At 59.4% G+C, this 21225-nt stretch overlaps 1 protein-coding gene across 2 annotated transcripts in view; it reads left to right on the top strand.

Annotated features, from left to right (window-relative positions):
• The window catches only part of LOC117643073 (SLIT-ROBO Rho GTPase-activating protein 1-like), a 48458-nt gene that overhangs the window by 10474 nt on the left and 16759 nt on the right, over positions 1 to 21225 (top strand). Inside the window, exon 1 of one of the 2 annotated variants that reach the window (XM_034381728.1) lies at positions 5944 to 6059. The exons of the other annotated variant lie outside the window; for it this stretch is intronic. Coding sequence (XP_034237619.1) covers positions 5987 to 6059 — 73 coding nt within the window. The 5' untranslated portion in view covers positions 5944 to 5986. Of the gene's footprint in view, positions 1 to 5943; positions 6060 to 21225 lie in introns of those variants that run through there. 2 annotated transcript variants of the gene reach the window in all.

Below are 21225 nucleotides of genomic sequence, written 5' to 3' on the forward strand. Positions count from 1 at the left end.
TATAGAGGTAATATACGGTAATATAGGGTAATATACGGTAATATAGGGTAATTAACGGTAATATACGGTAATATAAGGTAATATAGAGGTAATATAAGCTCTGCGTACGAGGTAATTTGGGAGTTGTCGACCCCTCGAATGGATTGCTCTCCGAACGAGGAATCCATTGGTGGGGTCACACGTTCGCTTCGAGTCCTGTTTCGCGACTCTGGAGCTCAAAACGCGTCTAGAGTTTTGGCCGCGCGCCGGTCTTCTGGCCCACTGTGGGACGTCGAGGGACGGCGGGCGTGGCGCGGCTAGGCGGCCGGCGTGGCCGCGGAGGGCAAGGGCACGGACGACGCCGGGCACGCCCCACGCCCCGCCGGGACGCGCTGCGGCGCTGCCCCCCGCCCCTCGGGGGGCTCAACGTGCGGCTGCGTGTACACTGCCGGGAAAGGGGTGTCGCTTTGGGGAATCTCGGGGCCCGGCGACGACGACCACGCCGCCCCGCACACATGTGCGCCACATGTGCGCCTTGGCCCCGTCGCGGTCGGAGTGGCGGTGGCGGTTGGGCTGCAGTGACAAGCGAGCTTGGCGACGGCTTTGCTTTGCGCTGGTTTCGGTTGGACCGGAATAAGACACATGAAATGACTGATAGTCGCTATCCTGCAGGATGGCGTGTGGTTCGACTGTCCCGCCCGTCTCGGCAGAGTCCCTGCCACCTCGCAGCCTATGCAGACTGATTCTCTGTCTCTCTCGCGCCGTGTGAGTGCGAGCGCGACAGCGACCACAGCACTGTTCGGACTGGGGCTGCCGCCGCGTCGCCGTGCGTCGCTGTGCAGTGTGGTGGCGGCCTACCTGCCTATCGGCATTGTTCACCGTGATTGGAACGTGTCAGATTGCGCCCGGGGGCCCCGCGGCCCCGCGGCCCTTCGCCGCCCCACGCAGACGGGCATCGGGATGGGGCGTCGAAGGGCCGGAGGAGGTCGGAGGGATCGCTCGTGATAAGCACCATGAATAGGCGCCCCCCCCGCCCTCGCGACCCTCGTGTCCCCCGTGATCGTGGGTCGTCCGTGCCATCCAGGACCCTCTGCGTTTGCCTTTGCGTCGCATTCACAGTGCGGCAACACTGCCACAGGTCACGTGAGCCTCGCCAGGCCTCACGTGGAGAAGGGGTTGTCGCGTGGCTTGAAAGCAAGCGGTCGCTGCGATCTCAAAGTTGGTTGTAAAGTCCCGTCTGAGATTTTGGTCGCCCTGCGCTCCTGCGCCGCCGTCGGCTGCGGTTGGGTAGTACCTTGCACCTCTAACGAGTGTCGCTAGGGGGTCACTGCCCCCGCAGGCTCTGCAGGCCCGCTCCGTCTCTCTCGCACTCGGGGGCCGTCCCGTCGTCCCGTTGGGGTGCGAGCGAGACAGAGCGACGAAAGCTGGATGCATCTGTGCAAGGCGAAGGTGGCTTGCACCTTGCGCGCCTCTCTCTATCGCCCATCGGCTATCTCTCTTTACGTTTTAATTTTGCCGCCGCGTCGCCGGCCTGCAGAGCTGCAGGCTTGCTGCCCGCTTGCTGCAGCGCTGCATGCAGTGTTCGTTAGAGGAGAAAACGCGCGGCGAAGGCGCAGCGCTGCAGCACTGCGATGGCACTTTTAACGAGGGGGCACACTGTGTGCCGTTGTTCCAGCCTGCGGGCTGATCGGCGCCCTGTCTCTCTCGCACCCAGCGGCCCTGCGGTACACAGTGGGCCAGAAGACCGGTGGAGGCGGACAAAACTCTAGACGCGTTTTGAGCTCCAGAGTCGCTAAATGGGACTCGAACCGAACGCGTTCGGCCGGCTTGGCGGCCCTCGCCCTCCTCGCCTCCCTTCCTCTCTACTTCCTTCACGAAGGCTTCCGCCGTCGAAGGCCCGGCGTCGCTCTGTCTCTCTCTCTCGCGCTCATGGTCGCTCATGAGTCGCTAAACTTGACTTAAAACGATCATGTGACCCCACCAATGGATTGCTCTCCGAACGAGGAATCCATTGGTGGGGTCACTCGTTCGGTTCGAGTCCTGCTCAGCGACTCTGAAGCTCAAAACGCGTCTGCAGTTTTGGCCAGCCCCACTGGTCTTCTGGCCCACTGAGCGGTAACGCCCCGAGAGTGCGACGGAGACAGAGCGACAACGGCGCTGCGCCACGGGGCACTGCACTGGCGCGGAGCGCGGAGTGGAGCGCGAAAATGAAGCAGACACCCACACACACACGCACACACACAGACACGCACACACACACAAGGCGCGCGCTTGAGTTTGTGCATTTCGCTGAAACGTGGCCAAGAGAGAGAGGGGGGGGGGGTCACTCTCCCCATGCTTCAGTGGAGGCGCCCCAGCAGACGACACAGTCAAAGGCAAGAGGAGCGCGTTGCGGCGCACCGCCGCACGCCGCACCAAAGCACGTAGTTCGCAGTGCCGTGGCCGCGGCGCCGCGGTGCTCCAAGCACGGCGGGCCTTTCGTCTTTATCGAGGCGTGGCGTGCGGTGGCTTTACTGGCTGTTTTGTTTTTATCCTTGTCTTTTACGGGCGGCAGGGAGAGAGAGAAAGGGGCGGGACGGTGAGCGCGTGTTTTTCGGTTGCCGCGGCCGGCCGCTGTCATGAAGCGGTTGGGAGGGTTTCACTGTCATTCATTTTGCGATACTTTTACTACAAATTTTTGCGATAAAACCGAGTTTGCGATTCCCACTATTTATCGCATCCTGGAGTGCGATAATTTTGTTATTGCACTTTTTTTGCAATAACCACCCCATAATTTTTGCGATAATAGAGCGTTTTGTAGTAACTTTTATCACATTTTTTTCTGCGATAACTTTTTATTGCATTTTCTTTGTAGTCATTATCGCAAAAATGTGATACTTTATTGCAAAACTTAGCTATAAATTTTTTATTGCAGATATTTAGTTGTCATCATAGCAAAAAAATGTGATAAGTTTTTTATTGCAAAATATATACGGTGGTTATCGCAATTTGAATAACAGTGTTTGGACAGCATTCGAGGGGGGAAACGCTTCCCACATTCATTGTACAAAATTTGACCACATTCCACATTCAGGTGGCAAAAACGCCTGTAAGTAGGCAACATGTGTGGCAAAAACGCCAGAAATGTTGCACATTCACACAATCATTGTACACAAAATTTGACAGTGGGTCACCCCTCGACAGCATTTGTGTGTGCTACGGCTGGGGCTTCGGCTGTCGCTGTCACCAGAATGGGTTCGCCGGGGATCACCGCCTTGTTGGGCGTTACTGAAGCACGCTGGGGGAGAAGGGGGGCGGACATGAAGCATTCGTCGCTGTGTCACTGTCGCACCGCTACGGGCCGCCCTATGAGTGCGAGAGGGACCACTGTTGGGAACGACCCGACGAGCCTCGCTCGAGTCATTTCCCAGACCGATTTTATGCTGCATCCCGCCGCCCTGAAGCGCTAGCCTCGGGAAGGGGGGCGTTGAGCGACGCTGAGTGCAAGTCTCAACTCTGATCTTTTACGCGGCTTGCTGCTGGGGACGTAACGGTGTAGGGGCCTGCCGCCGCCACCGCTGCTTCCTTTGCAAGTAAAGAAGAAATCCCCCACTCCCCCGCCCCTCTCACTTTGCCTCGGCTATTGTGTTGATTAGAATTTCCATTGAGGCCATTCGTATTGTGAGCCCCGCCGCCGCTCGCCCGCTCCGCGCTCCGCGTGCAATAGAGCGTCCAGAGGGCCTAGAGTGCCCCGAAGGGCCTAGAGTGCCCCGAAGGGCCTAGAGTGCCCCGAAGGGCCTAGAGTGCCTCGAAGGGCCTAGAGTGCCCCGAAGGGCCTAGAGTGCCCCGAAGGGCCTAGAGTGCCCCGAGGGGCCTAGAGTGCCCCGAAGGGCCCGAGGGCGAGCACGACCCGTTCTTTTTCTGGTCGCGTTCGTCGCCTCCTGGAAGGCGGTCCTGGAAGCGTCGCTCCTGGAAGCTAGCGCGCTCTCCTTCGGCCCCACGGCCCGGCGGAGTGGCTGCCGAGTGCGGCTCTCTGCACCTGCCGCCCCGCCCCGCCCCGCCCCACCCCACCCCGCCCCGGCAGGTGTCTTGTCACGCCTCGCTGCTTATTGACTCGCTGACACGGCGGGTTCGGCTGTCGCGCTCTGCCGTCTCCGCCTCATCGGCCGTCGGTTGGCGGAGTCCGCGGTGCTACGCCTCGGGCACGACGTCGATGTCGTCCTCGGAGGCGGGGTGGCGCGCGCCCTGGCTGGACTCGCGTGTGCTGCTGGCGGGGCCGGCGGCGACGCGACAGGAATACAGATAGACCGTCCGCTTCCTGGCGGTGGGGCGCGGGCGGCCAGGTGTTCCGTCTCCTCTACACTCCAAATCCAGGGTGTCTAGAAACTATACGCCTTAGGCGTATGCCATGGAACTGCCTTAAGGCGCCTTGATTCTACACGCCAAAGGCGTATACCCCATTGAGCACCTTTTGCAGATAGAAGTTAGCATGTGAACACCATTGGTCGAAGGAAAGGTGCGTGCATTGTACACACCCTGGATCATAGGCACTGAGCTCAACAGGACTCAAGGTGCGTAGAATGTAAACACCCTTTGGTAGGCATGGCCTCGGCCAAGGGCGGTGTTTGCATTCAACGCACCTAGAGTCCTGTTGAGCTCAGTGCCTATGATCCAGGGTGGAGTGTAGAGACGCCCTGCCCTCCTCGAGGTGCCCCGCGCCGACGCGGACGCCGGACGCCTCCAAGTCCCCGGTGCGGCCGGTGTGCCTGTTGCAGCCTGAAGGAAAGGGGTGAGCGCCCCCCTCTCTTTCTTTCCCTCGCCGCTCGAAGACGCGCTCGCGGCCGTGGACCGGCGGAGGCTGCGGTCTGGCCGGTGGCGCGCTCTCGCGGCGCAAGTGCCAAGCTCGCGGTTGGCCGCGGCGCCCGCCAGAGGGCGCCAGAGGGAGCGCGTCGCGGCCGCGGGGGGCGGGGGCGAAGCGGGGGCAGGCTGGCTGTTGTCTCGCTCTCTCACTCAAAGAGATTTAGGGCCCTTGTTGCGTGTCAGCCTTTGGAAGTCTGAGCAGCATTCGGGATGAATTTTTTAATGTTCGGGATATTTCATAGGATCTTTTGAATGAAATGACGCTGTGCTGTACCATGGACTCATCACAGTTAAAAGACCTCCTGTGTTGGTGCAGCCTCGTTGGTTTTCATTTTTCGGGCGCCGACGCATGTCGTCTACCCGTCCGGTTGACAGTGGACCAGTTCTGGCACACAAGGGCATTCTTCCACTTCCGGCCCGTGTGGGCTTGATAATGATTGAGGCCTAAAAAGGCCCGTCATGTCTAGCACACGCTCGTTGCAAGTGAAGAGCCTGTGGGTTCAAATCCAAGCACCGTGCCCCTTTTCCCCAACGAATAAAAATGACTTTCACGTTGTATTTTTGTCTCTTTCGCTGTCTTTGTCGATGCTTTTGCGCGTGGCGACACGGTGGTCCACTGTAGGGCAGGGCGGCATCGCGACGCGTCGAAGGGCTTTGGCGGGGCGTGGCGGGGCGTGGCGGGGCGGCCCACCATGGCCCACCCCACGCGGGGGGCTCCGCGGGGGTAAGCACGAGATGCAGCTGGGTGGTGGGGCCTGGTGGGGGCGCCGCAGCGCCGCGGCGGATCTCTCTCTCTCCCATCCGCCGCCGCCGTCCCGACCGTCCGTCCGTCCCGTTGGCCTGGCGGCCTGGCCTGGCCGTTCGTTGTCAGTCAGTCGCTCTGCCGCCGCGGTCCGAGACGGAAGGGACCGGAAGGGACGCGCACGCCCCGCGCAGCCGGCGTCGTCGGACTGCCCCTCGCGAGCTGTGTGTGTGTGACGACGCGACGACGCGTGTGGGTGTGGTGGTGGTGTGTGCGCGGATGCTGGTGCTGGCCATGCGGCGCGCGAGTGTGCGTGCGTTGCGTGCCTTGCGTGCGTTCGTCGTGTGGGTGTGAGGCTGCGCTCCGCCCCGCCCCCCGCAGCCGCCCGCCGCGCCCCGCCGCCCCTCGGGCAGACCAGCCGGAGCCATGTTCCAGTGCATCATCCAGCAGCGCAACGGCTGGGGCAAGAACAGCCCCGAGTTCCGTGAGGTGTTTCCAGGTAACGTCCGTTTGGGGGTTGGTCCACCGAAACCGCCGTGAGGCGCGCGAGCGGGAGCCAGGGGTGGGCTGGTGGCTGGACCCGCCCAGGCCACAGTCCTTCTGCCGCGCGCTATGGCCGCGCGCCGCGCCGCGCCCTGGACATGCTGTTTGTTGTTCTCTAGTAACAGTGAGAGGCTCATGCTTGACAGAGCCGTTCGTTGAGCGTCCAACCTTAAACCTTAAACGAGGCCGTTCGGGGGGCGCTCCAGCCTCGGCTCCTGCTCTTCGAGCCCGTCACTCTTCCTCCTCGACACTTTGGCCTGTCTCGCTTGCTTCGTGAGCATTTACATAGGCACGGACCCTGTTCTCTTTGACCCCAACTTGATGGGCTCGCCCCACGTTGTGACCCTTTCTGTCCGACCGTCCTCGCCGTGCTCTGGAAACGGCCGAACGGCGGCGTGCACTTGGAATCCGTTACGTCTGGCACGCCCAGCCGTCTGATTCCGAGCACTGCTTTCGTCGCTCTGTCTCTCTCGCACTCATGGGGCGGTCCGTAGGGGTGCGAGAGAGACAGAGTGACGAAGCAGTGTTCGGAATCAGACGGCAGGCACGCCCCTCCGCACCGCGGCCGCGCTGGTCAAGGTGGCCGCGAGGCTCTCCCGCCTGCAGGGCCTGCAGCAAGCGGAGCGAGCGGAGCAAGCGGTGGCGCCTGGAGGCGATGAGCCGCGAGAAGTGGGAGGGAGAAAGCAGCATCGCGCGAGGCGTGTCTCGTTTCGCACAACGGGGCAGCGCAGCCAGCGCACAGTGGGCCAGAAACCGGCGGAGGCGGCCAATATTCGAGACGCGTTTTGAGCTCCAGAGTCACTAAGCAGGACTCGAACCGAACGTGTAACCCCACCAATGGATTCCTCGTCCTGAGAGCAATCCATTGGTGGGGTCACACGTTCGGTTCGAGTCCCATTTAGCGACTCTGGAGCTCAAAACGCGTCTCGAATTTTGGCCGCTGCACCGGTCTTCTGGCCCAACAGCGCGTCGTGGAGGCGAGGGCCGCCGCCGTGCACACGGCCTCGACTCTGCGGCCACGACGGCCTGGAGTCGGCCCCGCACAAACGATATGAGTCCTGATGGGCGCGGCACGAGTTTTCGTGAGTAATGAAAAGCGGCTGGGCTGGATCTCGCGATCGTGCGGTCATCCCCCTCCCCCTGCCCCGTCGCAGTGGGTGAAATCGAGGGGGAATTCACTCAGGTATTAGTCGGTTGTCGGGTGTGTAATTGGTCTGTAATACTGCCTGCATTAGGTAATAGTTGCGTAATGGCCGTAATTACTGGTAATAGTGGTATTTGCGTCGTATTAGCGCTGTAATTGGTGTAATAGGGTGTATTAGATGAGTAATTGGCACATTTTTTTAACGAAAAGTCTCCGTTGAAGCTCGCGACCGCTTCGGAGAGTCTCTCGGGAGAGACTGCGGTGGCTGAGTATGTGCGTTTTAGACATACCCCCATGCCGTGGAAGTGCCCTTCCCTCCGAAGGTAGGGTGGGGTGGGGGAGGCTGGAGTCGCGGTGAGACGAGCGTCACAAACCAAACCGCTAGCCTGGCTCTGGCTGCTTCCCATCAGTGAGTAACGCAATTTGCGTATTCGTTCTGCAAGAATTGTTGTAGTCTCATCCCGGACTAATTTTCCATGCATTCCGTCTTACTTTTTGCTGCAATATTGTTACTTCACGTGAGACTTATCTTCTGGGGTCTGTAAAGTTAAACCGTGCGCATGGATGCTTGCATGCATGCATGCATGGGTGGCGAATCGCTACGGAATCCACTCAGAAGGCTATTGTTTCCATCTGGCATGACCCAAGAAGAAGTTTTTAGCCCTTAATGTATCAGAATTGATAGCAGTGCTTTTAAAGTGGTATTATCAGCGCGACGCACCGACGCTTGCGTGCACGCATGCATGCACGCACTCCCGCCTTGTCGCTAGTGCTCTTCCAAACTGCCCTTTATCTTGTATGCCAATATGTTTCGAGCATTGTTATGTGACAAAATGTCATTCTAACTCCTGTCGGATGAAAACAACACCTTTTTATATGAATTCCATGGCGATCCGCAACCCATGCATGCATGCATGCAAGCATCCATGCGCATGGATTAACTTTACAGCCCCCTGGTATCTATCATCATGGTATCCAGAGGCACGTTGGATTTCTAATCTTGCCTTGGGCTCGGACATGCTTATCAGACCTCTTAATCATAGAACTCGAATATTTTTTTAGATGTTACACTGCATACTGAAATGCTTCCTTTTTATAAAATTAAATTTATTGTGGGTCGATGTGCTTTCTTAGGTTATGATGTCCTCAGTCGTAATTTATTTGTGCACAACCCACACCTGTTGAAACGAATGCAACAAATCTGAGATTTTACAGTAATTTCAGGTAATGTAATTCAAGTAATGTAACTAAAATCCCAACTAGACAAATAATATTAAAAAATCACTATAGGGCTGCCTAAAACATTCAGTGAATTACCATAGACATAAACACATGAGGTGTCACAGACTCTTAGTAAGATTTTAGGGGTAGGCAGAGAAGCTCAAAAGATTTTTTTTTCACAAACAATATGCGGAATTATAAAAAATAATGTGATATCATTGCTGTTTCATACTGCATCATGCATGCAAACCGTCCACCATGAAACAAAAATTTCCTCTGCCTGTCAGCTTTGTTTACTGTGAATATTTCGCAATTTGTCCGCCCGCAGCGCTACCGTCGCACGTAGATACTCTATACCCTGATGCAAATAGTGACCCAAAGTAAAGGAAAATTCCCTCTTTGCACTGTAGTAGGGTGTATTAACTGTGCAATTGCCATGTATTATGGTTTATTTGCTGTGAAATTGTCATGAATTATGGTGTATTTGCTGTGTAATTGCCATGTATTATGGTGTATTTGCTGCGTAATGGGTGTATTATCAAGGTAATAGTCGTAATACCAAGGTAATGGCGTAATTGCAGGTATTGTCAAGGTAATAGCTGTAATACTTTCGGAAGGTAATAGTCGGTTGCCCATTTTCGGGAGTGAATTCCCCCTCGGGTGAAATGGGTGTAATCTCCCTTCCTCCCCGCCCGCTGGCCGAGCCGCTGGCCCTGCCCGTCCCGCTCGTGGCCGCTCCATTAGCTCCGTTTAGCCTGCTCTCCGTTTCGGCACTGCCAAGTGCATCGGCCACTTGGTGCCGGCCGGCCGGCCGGACAGACAGACAGCCCTCCGGCTAACGCGGAGCTGACGCCAAGCAGCACAAGTGCGCCAACAGCGCGGACAACACACGCGGCGCGCGGGGTCGCGTCACCCGACACGCGTGCCTTTAGCGCCCTGCCAGCGTTTTGTCGCTGTCGCTCTGACGCGCCGTGCCGTGGGTGCGAGAGAGAGAGAGAGGAGAGAGAGAGAGGAGAGAGAGAGAGGAGAGAGAGAGAGGGAGAGAGGAGAGGAGGGGAGAGAGGAAAAGAGAGAGAAGAGGAGAGAGAGAGAGGAAGAGAGAGAGAAAAGAGGAGAAAGAGAGGGGGAGAAAAGAGAGAGGAAAAGAAAAGGAGGGGAGAGGAGGGGAAAAGAGAAAAGAGATAGAGGGAGAGAAAAGAGAGAAAGGGGGGGCAAAAGAGAGCGAGAGAGAGAGGGGAGAGCGAGGGGAAGGAGGGGAGAGAGAGCGAGGGGGAAAAGGGGGAAGAGAGAGAGAGAGAGAGAGAGACACGGCCTGCTGCAGCCTGCATGCCGCGCGTGGGGAATGCACTAAATGGGGGAGGGGGAGCCGCACGCGCTCGCCGTGCTCTTCGTGGTCGTCGTCGGCGTGCCGGGCATTCCCCGCAACCGGGAGGAAGGACGCCGTCGCACCGACTGGATCGGATTGTGGGGGTGGCGCGGCGGCGGAGCCAGGCAGAGCCGGGCAGAGCCGACATGCATGCAAGCCTGAGCCGTGCGCAATGCCTTGATGCGACTGGCCGACTTTGCGGCGTCAAAATCCACTGCGGCGTCGCCCCGCCCCGCCCCGCCGTCGCATCGCGCCCCGTCGGCCGCTTGCGGGGCTGCAGCGGCGGGCTGGTTTCGAACCCCCTGCCTGTCTCTCTCTCTTTGCGCCTATGAGGCGCTCCGAAGAGGTGCGAGAGTGACAGTGACGAGGCGACGGCTCGGTATGAGCCGGCCTGCATGCCGGCAGGATGATCCCCGTCCCCGACAAGCAGGGCCCCTCGGCGGTGCGGCGGTGCGACGTACATGAAGCCGCGATGGCCTTGTTCGCCTTGCCGGCCGCTTCCGCTGATTGGCTCGACTGGGGCGTGGCGCGGCGCGGCGTGGTGAGGGACGACTCGCTGAACCCGAGCCCCGCAGCCCCGCCCAGCCCAGCCGTGTGGTGTGGTGTCGGCCGCAACTCCAGTATCGCTAACGAGAGCAAGTCCCCGCCCCGCCCCGCCTTGCTACGCCCCTGTGCCCTCGGCGAAGGACATGCCGCAAGCTCAGTGTCGAGTGCATGCCTTGATGTACACAGTGGCGGCCCGCCCCGCCAGCCCCGCCGTGCACCTCCCCGCCAACCCTCTCTCAATGGGCGAAAATGAGCACAGGCCGCCTAAAGCCTGCATCGCCTGCAGGCTGCCTGGAGGCTGGCTGGAGGCCCTGATGCAGCTTGGTGGTTCCGCCAACAGCGCCCCAGTCGCTCGGTCTCTCTCGCACCCCTGCGGCGCGGCCCTTGAGTGCGAGAGAGACGGAGCGACGAGGGCGCTCTGCTGTCCGGAAGCAGCCCGCTGGAGGGGCGCTCGTTAGTGGTAGGCAAAGGGTTCCTGGAAGAGCGGCCGGGGAAAATGGACTCCAGGCGAGGGGAAGGGGCGGCGGCAGGTCGGGGTGTCCTCCAGGGCCCCGGCTGAAGGGTGAAGGGTCACGCTGAGGGCGGCAGCACTGCGGCAGCTCGTCGCGTGGCGAGGCCAGGTGTCCCAGTGCACCAAGGCCGCCTTGCACTTGCTCACGACGAGGGTCTCCGACGCCGCGGTCATGAAGATGACCCCCGCGGTTATGGCGGCGCGGTGACGCAGCGCCGGCTCGACGCCGCGGTTTCTTTTTCTATAAAAATACCGCCACAATAATGCTGTCGAATGTTTACGCGCACGCCGTGTTGGCACGCGCGCGCCGCCAGCCGCCACCTGCCGTGCCAGGGCAGCCAGGCCAGGGTCCGCCGTGACGCCGACGGTGACGTCGTGGCGCGCGGGCGGGGCGAACGGCGCTTGCGTCGTGGCGTCACGGCCCGGCCCGCCCTGCTGGCTGATGACTCCCAACCAGTGAGGGATCGGCCCAGAGGGGGGGGGCACTTTTTGCCTACTTTCAGGGGAAGGTGGTGCTTTTTGCCTACCTTTCAGGCGGCTATCCCCCCCCCCCCCCCGGGGGGTGGATCCGCGCTTGCCCCCAACAGTGCTTCGTCGCTCTGTCTCCCTTGCACCCCGTCGCCCCGCCCTGCGAGTGCGAGAGAGAGAGAGAGAGAGAGAGAGAGAGAGAGAGAGAGACGCGAAAAGGACTGGGCCTGCGGCCGTCTGGGTCTGTTCGTGCGCGTGGCCGCGTGGCCGGGAATCGCCTTGGATCACGGCATGATGACTGACAGGCTGCCCGGCCTGCCCGGCCCACTACTCGGACTCGGCAGACTCGGCCGGCACTGGTCTAATTATCGTTAGTTGCCAGTGCTGTGTTTTGGTTTGGCGAATCTCTGTTGGCCGCTCGGCCGGGGGCGATAGACGTGGCGATTGGCGCCCATCGCGCTGGAGCCTGGAGTGCTGGAGTCACTGAGGCTGGAATTGGCGGAGGCAATTGCAGCAATGGCGTCCCGGAGCCGCGCGTGTGTTTGAAGAGGACTCGGCCCCCAGCCACGTCGCTGCGTCTCTCTCGGACTCAGACCCCCGGCGAGTGCGAGGGAGATAGGCAATAGGCTTTGGAGCCAGTCGGCTGCCGGCCTGCGCTGCGACTGTGGGAACGGCTGTTCCGATTGATAAGGCAATCTCTCGCTATCCTTCGCCTTGCATCTACAGCTCGGGCTTGCTTCGCCTTGCTTTGCTTCGCTGTGTCCAGAGCGACCAGGCACACTAGAGAGGCCTCCGAGTCTCTCTGTGGGCTGGGCCGGCTGCCGTCCGAACACTGCTTCGTCGCTCTGTCTCTCTCGCACCCCTACGGACCGCCCCATGAGTGCGAGAGGGACAGAGCGATGAAAGCAGTGCTCGGAATCAGACGGCTGGGCCCCACTCGATGCCGCAGCCCGTGTGGGGAAGGGAACTCAGAACCGAACGCCAGACGAGGGCAGGCACCCAGTTGACTCATTCCGAGAGCCCTTCTCGTCGCTCTGTCTCTCTCGCACCTATACATGGGACCTATCGCGCGAGAAAGACAGAGCGACGAGAACGACTCTCGGAATCAGTCTGCTTCCTTCTTTTGTCTGGTCGGATCGGGTCGGAAATAATTGCCGCCTTCTCTCGCGGGCACGGCGCTGCCTGACTTTCGTTTTTCCGCGGACCCTGCTGCTGCTGCTGTCGGCCCGCTTGTTGCCTTTCTCGCTGTTTTTGTCTCCGTCGCTCTCGAGCACGGGGTGGGCAACACCGAGGCAACGCCGAGGCAACGCCGAGGCAACGCCGGGCAACGCCAAACGAGCCCGCCCGTTTTCTCCGCGGACTCCGCCTCCATTCCGGACAGTGTCCTCGTCGCCCTGTCTCTCTCGCACCCCCACGCGAAGCCACATTTGTGTGTGAGAGAGACCAGTGTGCTTTCCGGAGTGGAGCTGCAGGCGCGAGGCGCGCTAGAGGGAGGCGACCGCACTTGGAACGTTTAAACCAACTGTCTGAAAATTCTGACTCAAGTCTGAATTCCAGATTCAGACCACTAAGTCTGAAAAAATTGGTCTGAATTTTCAGACTTTTTTAACAGTGTTTAGTCATGCAGCGCCCCTTCGAGTTGACCCAGCCCGTGATTTGTCATGTGGTTTCACGTGAGGGGTCCCTGAGCGGAGCACAGCGAGGGCCCACACTGTTATGGCGGGCCGGCCGTGAGGGAGTGGGTCTGGGCCTCGACCACCTCGAGGACGAGGGTGAGTCACCGTCACCGCGTCCACCGCTCGGTCCGGCCGGCTTGGCGGCCCTCTCGCCCTCCTCGCCTCCCTTCCTCCCTACTTCCTTCCCGAAGGCTTCCGCCGTCGAAGGCCCGGGGTCGCTCTGCCTCTCTCTCTCGCGCTCATGGCGCACAGTCACACAAAACCCAAGGATAGTAAAATTTCCACAATCGAGGGCGGTATTCGTTTTACCGCCCATTGAAGGCGGTAATTTCCACCTACCACAGTTTTATCGCCTTGAATGTTCCGTTTGGAGGGAAATTTAAGGCGGTACAGCGGTGAAAGGTGGTAATTTTACCGCCTTCAATGGGCGGTAATTTTTGTACCACACTTGGAAGGCGGTAAAACGAATACCGCCTTCGTAAGACCATGTGTACCGCCTTTCGATTTTGGGTGTTGCGCCGTAGAAGACCGGTGGAGGCGGCCAAAACTCTAGACGCTTTTGGAGCTCCTGAGTCGCTAAACTTGACTCGAAACGATCATGTGACCCCACCAATGGATTGCTCTCCCAACGAGGAATCCATTGGTGGGGTCACACGTTCGGTTCGAGTCCCATTTAGCGACGCTGGAGCTCAAAACGCGTCTAGAGTTTTGGCCGCCTCCGCCGGTCTTCTGGCCCACTGTGCGACGGCCGTGCGGGTGCGAGCGAGACAGAGAGTCGCTGCGTAGCGCACCGCGTTCGGAATGAAGCTGCAGCCAGCAGCTCGTCGTCGTCGCCGTCGGCGGCGGCGTTCCGTTCTTGCCGCCCCGCGGTGACCCGTGACGGTCCATGTCGCTGCGGGATGAGCGTCGCGGGGGAAAAGGGGGGGGGGGGGAGGCCGGAAGCGGGGCGATGCACGTCGGCGCGTGTAATGCGCGTCTGGCCGGGAATTAACTGAACCTTCCCCGAAGGCGATAACTTGGTGTGTGTGTGGTGTGTGTCTGTGTGTCTGTGTCTGTGTGTGCGTGCAGACGAAAGCCGATGTATGCAGACACGCGACAAAAGCGTGTTGGTGTGTTCCTTTGGCAGGCGGCTGGGTCGCCTCGCCTTTGTCTTTCCCTGACCCGACACCATGATCACCACCACCACCACCAACCAGGGCTGGCGCGCTGGCGCTGCGCTCGGTGACGTGGCGGCCGCCTCGCACTTCGTCGTGTTGTGCGTGCGCGGGTGTTCACCCCCGCCGCCCGGGCCGCCCGCCACGCCACGGCCGCCGCACAGTGGGCCAGAAGACCGGCGGAGGCGGCCAAAACTCTAGACGCGTTTTGAGCTCCAGAGTCGCTAAATGGGACTCGAACCGAACGTGTGACCCCACCAATGGATTGCTCTCCGAACGAGGAATTCCGGTAGGGGCACACGTTCGGTTGAGTCCGTTTAGCGACTCTGGAGCTCAAAACGCGTCTAGAGTTTTGGCCGCCTCCACCGGTCTTCTGGCCCACTGTGCGCCGTCGCGGTGCTCTTGTTCGGCGAGATGAGCGGCCCGCGCTGTCTCCGTCTCTCTCGCACTCGCGGGACTTGCGCCGGGCGTGCGAGAGAGACAGCCCCGCCGAGCTCCTTACTGATTCGTACCAAATTCGCGGGCTTGGCGCGGCTGGTGCGCGTTATTTCCCCGGGTGCGCCTGGGAACGATTGCAATTCCTGCTGTGCTGATGCTTCCGTGACTTTTTCCCCCGCGGCTGCAGTCGCTGCGGAACGTTTCAATATCCTCGATGCAGACCACTGCCCTCTCTCTCTCTCTCTCTCTCCTACGGCGCCTCCCGTGTGGGTGCGAGAGAGACAGAGCACACCGCCTGCTGGAGTGGCTCGCCGGAGCCCTGCAGTGCTGCTCCACGCACGACGCCGTGTCATTATTTTCCATCATTGTCGAAAGACTCGCACGAATCGTCTAGCCAGCCTGCCGCCTGCCGGGCCGGCCGGGCCGTCGTAGAGTCCTACAGTGGAGTGGTCGCCGCTGCTCGGTCCGCGGCGATGGCGGTGACGCAACGTTCGCTTCCGTCGTGTTTTATTGTGGCTTCGGATGTAAAACCCAATTGAGCAATTTATGTCCGTATGGCGTGGTGGTGGCGTTGGAGGGCCTGGCCGCCGCTGCCGCTGCCAGTGTACTAGGGGGCAGACTGCAGGCTAGCGGCGTAGCCACGGCGTGGCGCGTAGCAAGGCGTGATGCCTTGATGGCTCCGAAGGTAACCGAAGGGCATGGGACTTTCACTCCGCCGCCGCCTGCCTGCCTGCCTGCCTGCCTGGCGCAGAGGCGTCGCACAGTGGGTCAGAAGACCGGTGGAGGCGGCCAAAACTCTAGACGCGTTTTGGGCTCCAGAGTCGCTAAATGGGACTCAAACCGAGCGTGTGGATTGCTCTCCGAACGAGGAATCCATTGGTGGGGTCACACGTTCGGTTCGAGTTCCGTTTGGCGACTCTGAAGCTCAAAACGCGTCTAGAGTTTTGGCCGCCTCCACCGGTCTTCTGGCCCACTGTGCGACGGGACGCTGCCCGGAGGCGCCCGGAGGCTGCACGACCGGATCGGCGCCTCGCCTCGCCATTCCGCACGCACCGCGAAACCGACGCGAGGATAAACCTGAAAAGGAAATTAAAAGATGTAATAAGAAATGAACCGAGCCGCGGTGTCCACTTCCTATTCCTGGCTTTTCGGACACGCAACGGCTCGCTCTGACTTTGCATTCCTGGTTCGTGGCAGTGGATGCCTTTATTTTTTTTGGGTGTGAGAGAGCGCCCCTATGCACCGCAGTGCATAGTGCTTGGTGCATCGCAGCGGGTGATGAAAATTCATGGCGTCTTTGTTGTTCGACGTTGTGCCCTCCCGCGGCGGGCTGGCGGGGCTGGTGCATCGGCCGCGCGGCTGTGGGTGTGCGTGGCGCACTGTGTGCATCTGGCGCCAAGGTGTGTCGGTGTGTGTGGGCTCGCCCTCCCCCTTCCCCTCCCCCCCAACGCGGGACTCGAGTCATTAAATTGCGGCTGGAATGATGCCTTTTTTTTGGGTGTGGCGCCCGCCCGCGTGGGCGGGTGCATGCAGGGGTATGAAAATCATGGGGCTTTTTTGGCGGGGCCCCCGCGGGGCGGGGCGGGGCGGGGCGGGGCGGATCACTTAGAGTTGGCGCACGTCGGACGGCACGGGGTTTTCACCGCCCAGGCTGGCCGATGGCTGCTTTGCCCGGAAGCGGGAAAAACCCCGAAGGTTAGGACTTTGTGGGACTTTTCTCTCTTTTCGCGGGGCGTTGCTGTCCGGCGGGGGCCCCCCAGTGGAGCATTGGGTGTGGAGACGCTAGCACGCGGGCATGGGGAGCACCCCGGAGATCTGGGCCTGTGGAGCCTCCGGGCCTGGGGGCCCTGCCGGGCCTGTGGGTGCTGGGCACTGTGGGCATCTGGGCATGTGGGTGTGGGCCGCTACCTCTCACGCGGGACTCGGAGCATGCTGGAATGCGGGGCCTGCTGGGCCTGCGGGCCGCGGGGCCTGCTGGAGCATGGGGCATCGGGCCTGCGGGCCCGCGGGCCGGGGATGCTGGAGATGTGGAACGCGGGCCCTGGGGGAGCACGGGGGGCACGCCACACTCCCGGGATGGGGGGCATGCCGGAATCCGGAACGCCGGAGACTCCGGGCCTCCGGGCCTCCCGGGCCGCGGGCACGCCGGAGCACTGGGACCCTGCTGGAGCACTGTGGAGCACTCCCGGAGCACTCCCGGAGCACTCCCGGAGCACTGCGGGCACTGCTGGAGCACTGCTGGAGCACTGCTGGAGCACTGCTGGAGCACTGCTGGAGCACTGCTGGAGCACTGCTGGAGCACTGCTGGAGCACTGCCGGAGCACTGCCGGAGCACTGCCGGAGCACTGCCGGAGCACTGCCGGAGCACTGCCGGAGCACTGCTGGAGCACTGCTGGAGCACTGCTGGAGCCACCACCGCGAGGCAGCGAGGCCCGCGCCGCTTCCTGGAATCGCCCTTTGCTGGCAACGCCTCGCCGTGGCTTTGCGGCACTGCTTTGCAGAGCTTTGCAGAGCTTTGCAGCACTGCTTTGCAGCACTCTGCCCGGCGACCGGCCCCCGGCCCGGCACTCTGGCTGCCCCTAACGGTGCCTCAACTCTTCGACTCTGCCCCGTTAGGTGTCACCCGGGTAAGAAGCGTCGCTCGCGGGCACCGAGCGCGCTCTGCGCACTGCTCCGCGGCCTGGAGCGCTGGAGCCGAGCCACCTGGAGCCTCCAGAGAGAGGCGTCGGCCTTCCAGCGGGCTGCCTCGATGGCCTGCTGGAACAAAGAGAGGCCTGCTGGACCAGCTGGAGTGGAGCAGTGACGGGGGCAAAGGTGTGCTGCAGCGAGCCTCCTCAGCGAGCCAGCACGACGGACGACGCCGTGTAAATCTGCCTCGCTCGAGCAGTGCTGTCGTGCGTGTCTCCGTGTCGGGGGTTCGAATACCAGCGCCGCCACCGCGTGCCTCTCTCTTTGCTTTTTGTCCCCTTCTTCTTGTTCCTCCTCCGAGGCACTGGAGGATGCTGCCGGCGTCGTGTGGATTGGCATTCTAGCGGTGCAGCTTGCAGCCGCCTGTCCGTCTGTCCGTCCGTCCGTCTGTTCGACCCAACAAGGGCCCTAAAGTGCACTGCCGCCACCCACGCCTGCCAGTCGCCAGCCTGGATCCGTTGCACCACCGTATTGATTGGCGGGGTCGCGCCCTGTCGTCCCGGCAACGCGTCAGGTACACTGTGGGAAAAGGTTTTTCGACATTCGCCGGAGAGAAGGGGGATGTTGTTGTTGTTGTTTGCGCGGTGCGTCGTCGCGATGCGTTTGGGGCGTGAAACTCACGGACGACGTGCAGCCGACCAGTCGGACGATTTAGAGGAGCGGTCGCTCTGTCTCTCTCGCGCCCTCGTGCAGAGCCTGGCAGAGCCCCATGAGTGCGACAGAGGCAGAGCGACGGAAAGACTCTTCCGAAGCGCTCGCTGGCCATTCTTCGCACCGCTGACGTGACGAGCGCAGCGCGGACGGGATCTACTTTTTATTTTTTTCCACTGCCTTCTTGGAAGCGCGAGGCTGCTCACTCCGCGCCGTGCACGCCGTGCTGCGCGATCATGTCGAATTGCCATGACTAGTTGATTCATCGGCGGATTGACACACCGCGTTTCTTTTGTCTCGTCGAGGTGAGGTACGTTCCATCGGGAGTGCGGAGCTGGCGGCGCCGCGGCGGCCCGCGGACGCAGCAGAGCGACCTGGTTTGACCGCCGCGCTCGCCGCCGCGCCGGTCGACGTCGACGTCGTCGAGAAGGCGCCGCGGTGGCCGCCAGCCTCGCCTTGGTTCCGGAGGCGCGTTCTGTGGCTTTGTCTCTCTGTCGCACTCAAAGGGCGTCTCGCAAGGGAGCGAGAGAGACAGAGCGACGAAACGGTCACTTGGAATCGGGCGGCGGGCCGCGAGGAGGCCATGATTGCCGCGTGTTAGCATAATGACGGCTAGCTGCTGCTGTTGGTGTGCTGCCCCCGTTTTGGGACGGTTTCCGTAAAGACGCCCGCCGAGGCCGAGCAGTGCCCCACGGCCTACGGGGCGCCCCGTGAGTGCGAGAGAGACAGCGCGACGAACCACTGTCCGGAATGAGGCTGCTGCCGGCCGGGCCGGGCGACCGGGCACTTAGAACAACCATCACCGTCGCCAGCATGTCGTCCAGCGAGGAGGCCTCCGAGAGCTGCTGCTGCATGCATGCCAATGGGGGCAGCCCTGCAGGGCAAAAAATTCCGTGGTTTGGCACGAAAAATGTACGGAAAAATGGGGTACAGACGGGTACCGAAAAGGTACGGACCTTCTGTACTGGTTCTCTGTGGTCCCCATAAGGATCTCATGTAAACAGGTACAGAAAACATGTACAGAACCTTCGTGGTTGGCAAGGTACGGACGGTCCAGTTAAAAAATTGACCAGACATGTTCCGTGTAATTTCTGTACTTTTTTCTATCAGTGTGGGCCGGGCTGCCTGCATGGCTGCCTGGCCGGCTGGGTGGGGCGTTCGTTGGTGGTCCTGAGGATGAGCAGTGGCCTGGCAAAGGGATTGGAGAGGGGGGGGGGGGAGACAGACGTGTCCTTATCCATCCTCGCGATTGACGGATTTGGGCCTCGCGGATGGATTAGGGTGTCGACCGGTTTGGGAAAAAAGGGGGGGGGGAGTTGTGTGTGTGTGTGTGTGTGTTGATGTCAAAGAAAGGGGGAAAGAAACCTGTTGAAACCAACCGTTTCTTTAACCACCGCGGCGTTGCGGGGAAGTGCCTTGCGCGTGCACGCGTGTAGTGTAGGGTTTCGTTTTGACCCGTGTGTGTGTGTGTGTGTGTGTGTACTACTGGTCCGTTTTAGTTTTTGACGGAAATAGACACCCTTTGGATCCGTTGCGGCCGCCATGCCGCGCTAAGCCGATCGGGTCGGGGCTTGCCGGGGCTCGCATCTCACCAGGGCAGAGCCCGCGTCGACAGCACACGTGCGCGGTGCGCGGCGCTGCGTGCCCACCACACACACACACGGACACGTGTACGCACACGTTTACACACGGTTGTATGGACCTTTGGGCGTGGCCGCGGTACGACGGTTGTGTTTTTTCAGGGGGGGACGTATTGGGCAGCGGGCGGGCTGCATGGTGCATGTCTTGGTGCAGGCCGCTCAAGCCTCCGCTTCCTGCGCGGGCTCAACGGACTGCTGGCCGATTCCGGACTGTACGTTCGTGGCTGTCTCTCTCGCACTCATGGTACGCCGCATGCTCCGTGCGAGAGAGAGAGAGAGATTTGATTTGATTTGATTTATTGCTTTTAAGGTACAGTACAACGGGACTGGAGAGTCCCACGAGCGTATGTACCGCTCTCAGAATAAACTAAAGATACAAAATTGTAACAGAGGAAAAAAAAATAAAAATTATATCAACAATCGAAGAAAATAACTAGTTACATCAATAGCAGCGACAGTATATGATACACAATATCAATATTTAGACAGTAATTGTGCTTTAATGGATCTTTTGAAGGAAGTGACTGACGTATGACTTAGATAACTGAAGCCTGAGAACATATTAAATACTCTAGATGAAGATATGCAGAATGAATTTGCGTACTTTGCCGTTCTATGCTGTGGAATCAAAATTCTATCAGGGTGACGTGACGAGAAGTTAAACAGTTCAAACAGATAGTGCGGCGTTTCAGTCCTTAGAACTTTCCATATCAATGTTGCTAAATTTACTGTTCGTCTGTCTTGGAGTTTTAACAATTCTAGGCCAGCATAATGAGGTGTAATGTGCTCGAACAAATCAGCTCCAGTAACAAAACGAATACATACATTTTCAGCTCTTTGAAGTTTAACAGTGGTGTACTTATTCATATCAGTAAAAAGAGCCGAACCATAGTCGAGATGAGGCAATATTAGGCTTTGAACAATACGCAGTCTTATAGTTCGAGGTAGACAATCAAAGTTACGGCGAACCTGTGCAAAAGTGGCAAACACCTTACTCACAACTTTATTCGCGTGCTGTCTCCAGCTGAGTGTCGAGTCAAAGGTGACTCCAAGATTTACAACTTCATCTTTATATGGCACAGTAGTATCATTGATACTGATTAAAGGAACATCCATTAGGTTCAGCCTGTTAATATAAGGACCAGATCCTATGATAATCGGTTGAGTTTTGCTAATATTAAGGGTAAGATTATGACCAGAGATATACTTAAGTAGGTTTGCAAGATCATCATTCATCAATGTGACAGCCCTGTCGATATCATTAATATCAAAATGAACGTATAGTTGTGTGTCATCTGCATAAAGATGATGTTTAACATTTCTAAGGATACTAGGAAAATCATAAAGGTACAAAACGAACAATAGTGGACCAAGTACACTGCCCTGAGGCACTCCAGTTTTTACCAGAGACCAGTCAGAGATGAAGTCACCTGATAGAACTCTCTGCCACCTATTTGACAAATAATCAAGAAACCATTTTATGACAGATTCAGAGAAACCAATATTTCTAAGTTTTATTAGGAGCAACTTGTGGTTAACTCTGTCAAACGCCTTACTAAAATCCAACAACACTAATAAGGTCAGTTTCCTCTGATCAATGGCTAACCTTACATCATCCG

Source organism: Thrips palmi, unplaced genomic scaffold, assembly GCF_012932325.1.
Source record: "Thrips palmi isolate BJ-2018 unplaced genomic scaffold, TpBJ-2018v1 HiC_scaffold_16, whole genome shotgun sequence".
In the NCBI taxonomy this organism is placed as follows: domain Eukaryota; kingdom Metazoa; phylum Arthropoda; class Insecta; order Thysanoptera; family Thripidae; genus Thrips; species Thrips palmi.